The following is a 9,321-nucleotide window of genomic DNA, read 5'->3' as shown; positions in this document are numbered from 1 at the left end:
ATCCAGACCATACTTCTTTAACTTGCTGGCAAGAATACTGTGGGAGACCGTATCAAAAGCTTTGCTAAAGTCAAGGAATAACACATCCACTGCTTTCCCCTCATCCACAGACCCAGTTATCTCATCATAGAAGGCAATTAGGTTAGTCAGGCATGACTTGCCCTTGGTGAATCCATGCTGACTGTTCCTGATCACTTTCCTCTCCTCTAAGTGCTTCAGAATTGATTCCTTAGGATCACTTGCTCCATGATTTTTCCAGGGACTGAGGTGAGACTGACTGGCCTGTAGTTCCCTGGATCCTCCTTCTTCCCTTTTTTAAAGATGGGCACTACATTAGCCTTTTTCCAGTCATCCGGGACCTCCCCTGATCGCCATGAGTTTTCAAAGATAACGGCCACTGGCTCTGCAATCACATCCGCCAACTCCTTTAGCACCCTCGGATGCAGCCCATCCGGCCCCATGGACTTGTGCTTGTCCAGTTTTTCTAAATAGTCCCGAACCACTTCTTTCTCCACAGAGGGCTGGTCACCTTCTCCCCATACTGTGCTGCCCAGTTCAGCAATCTGGGAGCTGACCTTGTTCATGAAGACAGAGGCAAAAAAAGCAGTGAGTACATTAGCTTTTTCCACATCCTCGGTCACTAGGTTGCCTCCCTCATTCAGTAAGGGGCCCACACTTTCCTTGACTTTCTCCTTGTTGCAAACATACCTGAAGAAACCCTTCTTGTTACTCTTAACATCTCTTGCTAGCTGCAACTCCAAGTGTGATTTGGCCTTCCTGATTTTACTCCTGCATGCCTGAGCAATATTTTTGTACTCCTCCCTGGTCATTTGTCCAATCTTCCACTTCTTGTAAGCTTCTTTTTTGCGTTCAAGATCAGCAAGGATTTCACTGTTTAGCCAAGCTGGTCGCCTGCCATATTTACTATTCTTTCTACGCATCGGGATGTTTTTTTCCTGCAACCTCAATAAGGATTCTTTAAAATACAGTCAGCTTTCTGGACTCCTTTCCCCCTCATGTTATTCTCCCAGGGGCTTCTACCCATCAGTTCCCTGAGGGAGTCAAAGTCTGCTTTTCTGAAGTCTAGGGTCTGTATTCTGCTGCTCTCCCTTCTTCCTTGTGTCAGGATCCTGAACTCGACCATCTCATGGTCAGTGCCTCCTAGGTCCCCATCCACTTTTGCTTTCCTTACTAATTCTTCCTGGTCTGTGAGCAGCAGGTCTAGAAGAGCTCTGCCCCTACTTGGTTCCTCCAGCACTTGCACCAGGAAATTGTCCCCTACACTTTCCAAAAAGTTCCTGGATTGTCTGTGCACCATGGTATTGCTCTCCCAGCAGATTAAGAAAGGATAAATAGTGGGGGGGAAGCTCCTGTTAGAGGGGGAAGGGTTATAAATAAGGTGTGACTGGAGAGGATAATAAATAGGGTGCTGGTGGGGGGGGGGGAGTAAGCATGGGGATTCTCCTCACTACTCCCTGCCCTTAGTCTATTGCTAGCTGCTTGCTGCTGAACCAGACCCCAGTACTCCAGCACAGGCCCCCCAAGGCCAGGAGTGCTCGGCCTGGCCCCAGAGAGCCTGGTCTCTGGTCAGTCCATGTTCCCTGCAGAGAGGGGGTGCTGTCTCCTTGTCCTGGGGTGCAGGAGGCAGTGCCCCATCAGAGAAAGCAGCAGGCTGGGCAGGGTGACTCACATCTGGTCCCCGGCCTCACTGATATTCAACCGCTTCCATAGCTGCAGGCTTGTGGCCCTCATCTGCCGCACAGACTCCTCCTGGGCCTCTAGCCACTGGGACAGGACCCGCAGCGACTCGCTCTGCAGCACTGCAGGGGAGAGAGGAAACCCTGTGGATGGTGCTCCTGGCCCCCAACCCCATCCTGGTCCTTCTTGCCTATGGCCATGGTCACCATGGGCTTAGAACTCATAACCTGCAGTAGAGGGACCGGCTCTAGCCAAACCAAGCCACGAGGGGGCAGGCCCACCCAGTAGCACCTACTACTGCTTCAGCTCTGAGCGCCAACTGAGGCCAAGAGCCCCCTCTGTTGTGCCGCAGTGCCCCCTTGTGGACAGCCTGGGAGCTCAGCTAGAAAATGGGGTGATGCTCAGGGAGTCTGCCCTTGAACCCAGGAGGATCCCCACCCAAGTGCTCTGATTCTACATGGGCCACCCCTGCCAGGTCCCATTTGCCCAGCAGGTGCCCCCAGCCCAGTGGGGTGGGGTCAGTGTGGTGAGTGCTGAAGGAAATGGTCCCACATACCACTCAGGTACACAGCCAGCGTGGCGAGGGCAAGGCTGGCCAGCACCAGGGCCCCGAGGAGGCCGAAGAGGGCTGTGCGGCAGCAGGCAGGGTGGAAGCAGGGGCAGATGGGGGTGGTGCGGACGGCTCGCAATGTCGGCAGGAGGGCTGATCCAGCCACACGGCGCTTGGTGGAGTGGGCCTGAGGGGTCTGTGGGGTGGTAGACTGAGACGGGCTGTTCCCTGGAGGGAGAGGTTAGAAAAGAGTGAGACACCAGCCCCTAATGCTCCCGCTGCCCCCTTACTGCCCAGCAGCCCTACTGAGAAGCATCTGCATGAGGGCGGGTGATGAGCTTCCCTGCTGCAGTGCCAGGCCCATGCCATGCAATGGACCTACTGCAGGGCCATGCCAGTGCGGGCTGTCCCAGTGCCACTCCCAGGCCTGTGCCCATAAGGGCATAGCGCTGCTCGACCCCTGCCTAAGCAATCCCAGGCTGGCAACAGAACCAGTCGGGCGGCAGGTGTCCTGAGGGAGGAACCAGCCTGATCTGGGCAAACCCGCACCCCGTGACAGCTCCTTTCCTTCTCCGCCACCCCAGGGCTATCCCGTACTTGCCCTATCACTGGGGGGGGGGGGGAGACTTGGCATTAATTACCCAGGCTGACACCCCCCAACAACCACAAGCCTCAGAGCCAATCTCTCCCCTGCCCCCCAGTGCTGAGAGCCTCTTTGTTTCAGCCCCAGACTCGCCCCCACCTCAGCCATCACCATGCTCCTAAAGTGACCGTGATGCTGTGGTCTGTGTAGTGCCCTGCTGCCGCCCTCTAGTGGTGGCTGGGCCATACAGCAGCTGATGAGCCTGCTATGGCCCTGGCTAGCCGACCTGGACCCTTTCGCTCAGGGCAGAGAGATCCAGACACCAGAGGTTCAGTCCCTGCTGCCCCAGCCCAGCTGGCCTGCAGCACAGGCAGCCCCTGGGGGGAATAGTCCTCACCCTCCGCAGCCTTGTGGCCACCAGACACCCAGTACAGGTCGCTGATGGACTCCACCGAGTGCAGGTTGATCTCTGCCAGGTCGTTGCCATTGAGGTCGATGGGCTCCCTGGGGGAGGAGGTGTCTGACTTCACCGCAGTGTCTGTCAGAGGAGGAGGAGGAGGAGCTGTGAGGTCTGCTGGCTTGGCCCCTGGCCCTCAGCCTGGTCAGTTTCACTCTGACTCTGGTTTGTTTCAGTGGAACATAGCTAGCCATGGCAGTGCAGGAGGCAGGATTGTTCCCTACATTCTATTCCCTGCAGTGTCCTGTCCAGGTTAAATGGCCAAGTTATGGGGCTCTCACCACCTCTCCCCAGAACTTATGGGGGTACCTGTTAGCCTGACTTCACAGCCAGGGCCGGTGCAACCATTGGGCGAGCTAGGCAGTGGCCTAGGGCGGCAAGTGGTTGGGGGCGCCCGGGGCCATCCTCAGGCATAGGCAGCTGGGTAAAGCACCTGAAAATTTGGGGCACCACTGGGTCTTAGTGTCCACCCTACTGGTTTTCCTATCCCTGTTCTGACCCTTCCTGCAGGCTCTGAGTCTTCCTGGGAACGTTTCAGAGTAGCAGCCGTGTTAGTCTGTATCCGCAAAAAGAAGAGCAGGAGTACTTGTGGCACCTTAGAGACTAACAAATTTATTAGAGCATAAGCTTTTGTGGGCTACTGCATCCGAAGAAGTGGGCTGTAGGCCACGAAAGCTTATGCTCTAATAAATTTGTTAGTCTGTAAGGTGCCACAAGTACTCCTGTTCTTTTTCCTGGGAAGGGGATCTAGTAGTTAAAAGAGAAACAGTCTCCAGCCTGCCAGACCTACCTTATTAGCACAGCACTGAAACTGTTAAAGAGCCATTCAAGGGGTAATGAAGACATTTAACAGGCATTTGCCAATGCCCAGATATCTACTGTCAGTTTCTGAATGTACTGACAAAAACAGTTGTGCATGACTGTAATTTACTCAGAACATGTCAGTCTACCTACAGGACCTTAGTTTAAAATTTGCTTTAAAAATATTTCATTAGTGAGTTGGTGAAGATTATAAAATCACATCTCTAAAAAATCCTTGCATAGATTTTTAGATGCATAATCATCTTTAGCCTTAAATGCTTGGATCTTCAAACATGTTTTTTTAAATAAATTCTTCAAAAGACCACCCTTATCTAAAATACACATTTTAATTATTATGGTAAAAAAAACTTACTTCCAAAGTCTTCCTGTCCTTTCTGTCCATCCATTTCTCCCTTCACCCTCTCTTCCTCCCCCCCTCCACTGAAGGAAGCAACAACCCTTTGCTTCCAGATAGCTGGACAGAGTTTCCCTTTCTTTACTTCTGACTATCTGATGAACTAGTTTTAAGCAAAATCAGTACCTTAATAAGATATAAAATCCTTTGTTCTGCCTAAAATCTTTGGAAACATATTTTTTAAAGTTGGTGAAATTTCATAAACATGTGTATAGTTATGGAGATCACACACAGTAAATTAGTGTTCCCTTTTTCTAAAAGCAATGAACATTGTTATGAACACACTAAACTTCTGTGACTGATTCATTTAAAATAATGTCAGTTTCAGTGAGTTAAATATGTAGAAATCTGGAATGATTACTTTATGAAGGCTTAAGAGTACATTTAAAATATAAAATCAGCTTAGAAATACTGATTAAGTAAATGTAAAACAGAGAAGAGCTGCATCATGTATTCCATATTTAATGTTGTATTCAGCTGACTCGCCCTTACTACAAAGTTTTTGCAAATAAACGTCTGACAAACTTCAGGGCATATCAAAAAATCTGTGACTGACATTTTTTATTTCCAAGTTTAGTGCTTTTAATTAGGTACCTTCTGCATGTCCATTCTGCGTGAGGGAGAGGGTACAGGGGTCTCTGCGGAGAACTGAGACTCTCGGCCACAGTGAGGCAGGCCAGGCGTTTTGTTATTCTTTCTGCCTTGTCCCTCTGCCCCCGCCGGGCTGCAAGCTCAGGCTGCCATCAGGCGTAGGGGCACCAGTTTAATAATACTGCATAGGGTCCTATAAATCCTAAGGATGGCCCTTGGGGTGCCAAAAAGCGGTGCCCTGGCTCAGCAGGGAGAAGTCGCCTTCCAGAGGCACCGGAGAGCCAGAGCATCGGCTTGCGGGGGCAGTGAGCCCCAGCCATGGAGGAGCCGGTGCGGCGCAGGGGGGCAGGAGCCCTGCAAAGGCGGTGGCGCCGCTAGCAGGGAGCAGCCATGCCCCCGCCCCTCCTGCCCAGGCTGTGGCCTGGCCCCCCTCAGGGGGCTCCTGCAGGCTGTAGCAGATGCATGCGGGCAGAGGCCCCGTGCGCTCCCCAGCTCCCCCCTCGCCATGCTCGGGCTCTGCGGCTCCTGGGCATGTGAGCCACCACCTGAGTCAGCTCCAGGAAGGGGAGGGGCGGCGGCTCACACTCCTGGGAGCCGCAGAGCCTGAGCACGGCGAGGGGAGAGCCGGGGGGGCGTGCGGGGGCCTCTGCCCACATGCATCTGTTGCAGGAGCCCCCAGAAGGCAGCTCCTCCCTGCCAAGCTGCTGCAGCAGCCCAAGCCCGGCAAAGCCAGTGAGTGGATTCGGGGCAGGGGCCGCGTGGTGGGGTGGGGAGGGCTCATGGGGGGGCTGTGCACCCTCCAGGGAAGTTCAGGGTGCAGGGAGCGGGGAACCTGGTTTGGGAGCAGCCCCTGGGCACAGCTGGCCCCTGGAGTCTATAAAGGCTCGTTGGGATTTGCCCTCAATGAACCAATGTTACGGGGGGCATAAGGTGGAAGTTTCGCCTAGGGCGCAAAATATCCTTGCACCAGCCCTGCTCACAACACTTTCCCTCTGGTTCCTCCAGGTCTCATCTGGCAGCTTCTGCCCATGCAGAACCCCTTCTTGTGTAGAGTCTCTGGGGGAGCTGCAGATGGACTGGTCCACACAGTCCCACTGCTTGGTGCAGGCAACCCGGAGTCACGTCCAAGCTATGCCAAGCAGGCATCGCTATAGCGTGTTACAGCCGGTCACACCCCTGTGCACTTAGCTGGATTTATCCCACAGGATGCAGCGGATGTGTCATTCCCGGCCAGCCCATGGCAGGACTCAGAGGCTGGTATGAGCCATGCCCTAAATGAGCATTGCACACTGATGTTATACTACCACGCGGCCATAAATACACAGCTGACTTGTTAATGCCACCTGGCTTAATCATGCTAATGCCCCACTCGCCTAAAACGGTGCCTGTCCTTAGCTGTGTCCATGCAAAATCCATTTGGTCTGGACATTGGAGCCTAACTGCCACCTGCCATTTGACAAGCAAAACCTTCTGCAAAATGGGACAAATCATTGCTAAGAGGAAGCAGTTCATTGCCCCCACCCACCCAGAGAGCCCCATTGAGTCCTCCTCATGCTCTCCCCAAACCCTTTTCCTCAGCCCCCACAAATTCTCAGGGTCAGTTCTGGTTACCCTTGTTGCTCATAAGGGGGTCCACCTTACGTCATCCCAGGAAATGGTTGGCCCTTTTTTAAATTGGCACTAGATGGCTGGGGGAGAGAGGGCAGGCTGGCGCCTTTCCAGGCTGGCTCACTAGTGTGATCCAGCCCTTATCAGCACTGATACAAAGTACAAGAATGGTTAATGCACATCTGGAAATGGGGGCAGGGGAAGGGTGTTGAAACCCCCATCTATTCCACAGACTCACTGCTTGACCTTGGGAAGGTTGTAGTGCTGCTCTATGCCTCAGTTTCCCCAGCTGTATAATGGGGGGGGAATCCCCCCTGCCTCACAGACACGTTAATGCACATGGTGGTGGTGCTGCTCAGACATGATGGGCAAAGACTCTGATGGCTGACAATGCAGCAGCGATGGACGATGCTGACTAGCAGTGCCAGACTAGCGAGCATTGCTTTGCTCACAGACCAGATACCAGCAGCGTGTCTCTCTGCCAATGCCCCAGACATGTCCTCTGGGACCTGTTCAACCCTTGGCCTCTCTGATCAAGGACACCAGGTAGGGCCAGTTGTGAGGCTGCAGTTTGTAACATGAGCTGATGAACCAGTCACAACCTTGCCAGAGCCTGTTACCAAGGCCCCACCCCCACAGACAGCTTTTGTGCACAGCTTTGGATTCCCACAGGTCCAAAAATTGCCCACCGTCACCCAGGTCTGATGCGCCCGTTTCAGGCTCAGGCTGTTTAGCAGCAGTCATCCCTGCCAGGCTCCTGGAGCTGCGTGAGAGGGAGGAGACACCTGGCCCATGTGAAATGTATCCACCGGCAACAGACACTGGAGCCTATTAGCCCTGTCACCTTAACATAACCGTCACACTGCCAAGCTGACCTGGGGGGAAATTCTGTCCCGAGCCCAGATCTTGGGATTGGATGGACTCTGAGCATGTGCACAAGCCTCACCAGCCAGGCATCTGTACTAGTTACTGATGAGACCCTTGCGTTGTTCTGCTGCCCACACCACAAAGCCAACGGTTGCTCCAGCCTACGTGCCACAGGGTCCCCTTCCTGTAGGGTTTAGTTTTCTGCTTCAATGGGACCCAGCCAGCTAGAAGCAAGCCCAGTGTTTCGAGCTGTTTAACCAACCCAGCGCCAGTGAGGGACTCAGCCATCTGGCCAGCCCCAACAACCATGGCAGGCTCCAGCAAAATCATGAGAGTGTTTTAAAAATCATGAGATTTTTTAAAAACGCTATTTTGGGGTCTTTTCCTTTGTCTTCTCACTTTGGAGCCTTCAGACACCTTGCGGGGGGGGGTGTCACATTTTCAAGCTTGTCTTTGCAACCATAATGGCTAGAAACGTACTTTTAAAAAAAGGTGCTCACATTTTCATGTGTTCCCATGACTCCAGGAGCTGGGGCTTTAAGGATCATCAACCTTAACACAGCACGTGTGTCCTACTGCCCTGTGTGGTATGGGTCTGTCTCTGGTCCAATCAGCAGAGACTATGAACCGATACAGGCCCCCCAAGCGTAAGCTTGGGTCTTTAGTACTGGAGAGCCATGGCTCAATCTTATCATGTGTCAGCCAAGCTAAGTGAGGGTTGGGGGGTTGGTACTTTAAAACAGAGATGCCATAGCTCATGAAGGTCTCCTGCAAGCAGGTTAAGCTGGCGCTCATGTTCAAGGTACTCCCAGTTCTCCCAGCGTCTCCCTGTTGCGCGTTCTCTGCTGCCCTAAGCCTGAGCTGATGGCACCCCGGTCTTGTGCCCAACTGTCAGGGAGGGGCAGTGCCCAGCCTGGGGTTAGCGAAGTGCAGAGCAGGCACTGAGCCAGCCCCATAGGACGTGGGGATGGGAAACCAGGGGGTTAATGGGGTGTTAACACCCTGATAGGCTGGCAGGAGTGACAGTGCAGTTATCCCTGCATGCCGGCCTGTGCTGCCAGCAGCCTCGCTGGGGTCAGCCTGGCCTTGGACCCACCTGCAGCTGCCTGCCCCATCTTGGGCCTGAGCTGGGGGCGCCACCTTTAAGCCTGGCCTCTCCTGGGCTGGGATCATGCTGGGGCCCCCTCTCTGGCCTGTGCTGGCAGCTACTTCCTCCATTCTGATCTTGCCTGGGGTCGCTGCCCTCCCAGGGCTAGGCCAGGGTGGCCTCACTTTCCCCTTGTAATCCCACGGCTGTGCCTGGCAGGATGAACACTGAGGGAGGCAGCTCGAGGCTGGCACAGGAGCAGGGGAATGGCTCCCATGCCCTCCATCCCACCCCCTTCCCACACACTGACGGGCACAGTGCCCCTGACGACTACCCTTCCCCCATACCTTCTCCAGCCTCCCTGGGCATCGCTGCGGGGCCAGCAACCGCTGCAGCCGTTGTGCCTCTGCCAGTGGCCGTGCCGTGGGAGCCGCCAGAGGAGGGCTCCGGGTCCCTTGGGAGCTGCCCGGGAAGCCGGCGCTGGTGCTGAGAGCACCAGCTGCTCGGGCTTAAAATAGGCCTGAGAGGAGCCCACCAAGCAGCTATAAATAGAGGGGGAATGAATTGGGGCGGGGGTGCGATGGGCTATATTAAGGGAATGCCTAGGATGCCGCCACAGCTGGGGGCAGCCAGGGGAATGGGAGGCAGCCAGCCTGGGGAGCAA

General features: G+C 54.3%; 1 protein-coding gene across 1 annotated transcript; it reads right to left on the bottom strand.

Moving 5' to 3' along the window:
• Positions 1–482: 482 nt before the first annotated feature.
• LSMEM2 (leucine rich single-pass membrane protein 2) lies at positions 483–9,102 on the bottom strand. The gene is made up of 4 exons (XM_054033835.1): positions 9,005–9,102; positions 3,229–3,369; positions 2,255–2,476; positions 483–1,820 (listed from the first exon to the last, which is right to left on the bottom strand). The coding sequence occupies exons 1-4, from the start codon at positions 9,024–9,026 to the stop codon at positions 1,687–1,689; spliced, it is 519 nt and encodes a 172-aa protein (XP_053889810.1). The 5' UTR covers positions 9,027–9,102; the 3' UTR covers positions 483–1,686.
• Positions 9,103–9,321: the final 219 nt, after the last annotated feature.

Source organism: Malaclemys terrapin, chromosome 7 (assembly GCF_027887155.1).
Source record: "Malaclemys terrapin pileata isolate rMalTer1 chromosome 7, rMalTer1.hap1, whole genome shotgun sequence".
NCBI lineage: Eukaryota > Metazoa > Chordata > Testudines > Emydidae > Malaclemys > Malaclemys terrapin.
The sequence above is the reverse complement of the archived record's forward strand: the minus strand, read 5'-3'. Positions and strand labels throughout refer to the sequence as shown.

Excerpts from the sequence above, each read along its gene's own strand:
- LSMEM2 (XM_054033835.1), bottom strand. The coding sequence starts at position 9,026 with ATGCCCAGGGAGGCTGGAGAAG. Across the intron at positions 2,477-3,228 it reads TGGCCACAAGGCTGCGGAGG|GGAACAGCCCGTCTCAGTCT; the intron begins GTGAGGACTATT and ends CTCTCCCTCCAG. Across the intron at positions 1,821-2,254 it reads GCTGGCTGTGTACCTGAGTG|TGCTGCAGAGCGAGTCGCTG; the intron begins GTATGTGGGACC and ends TCTCCCCTGCAG.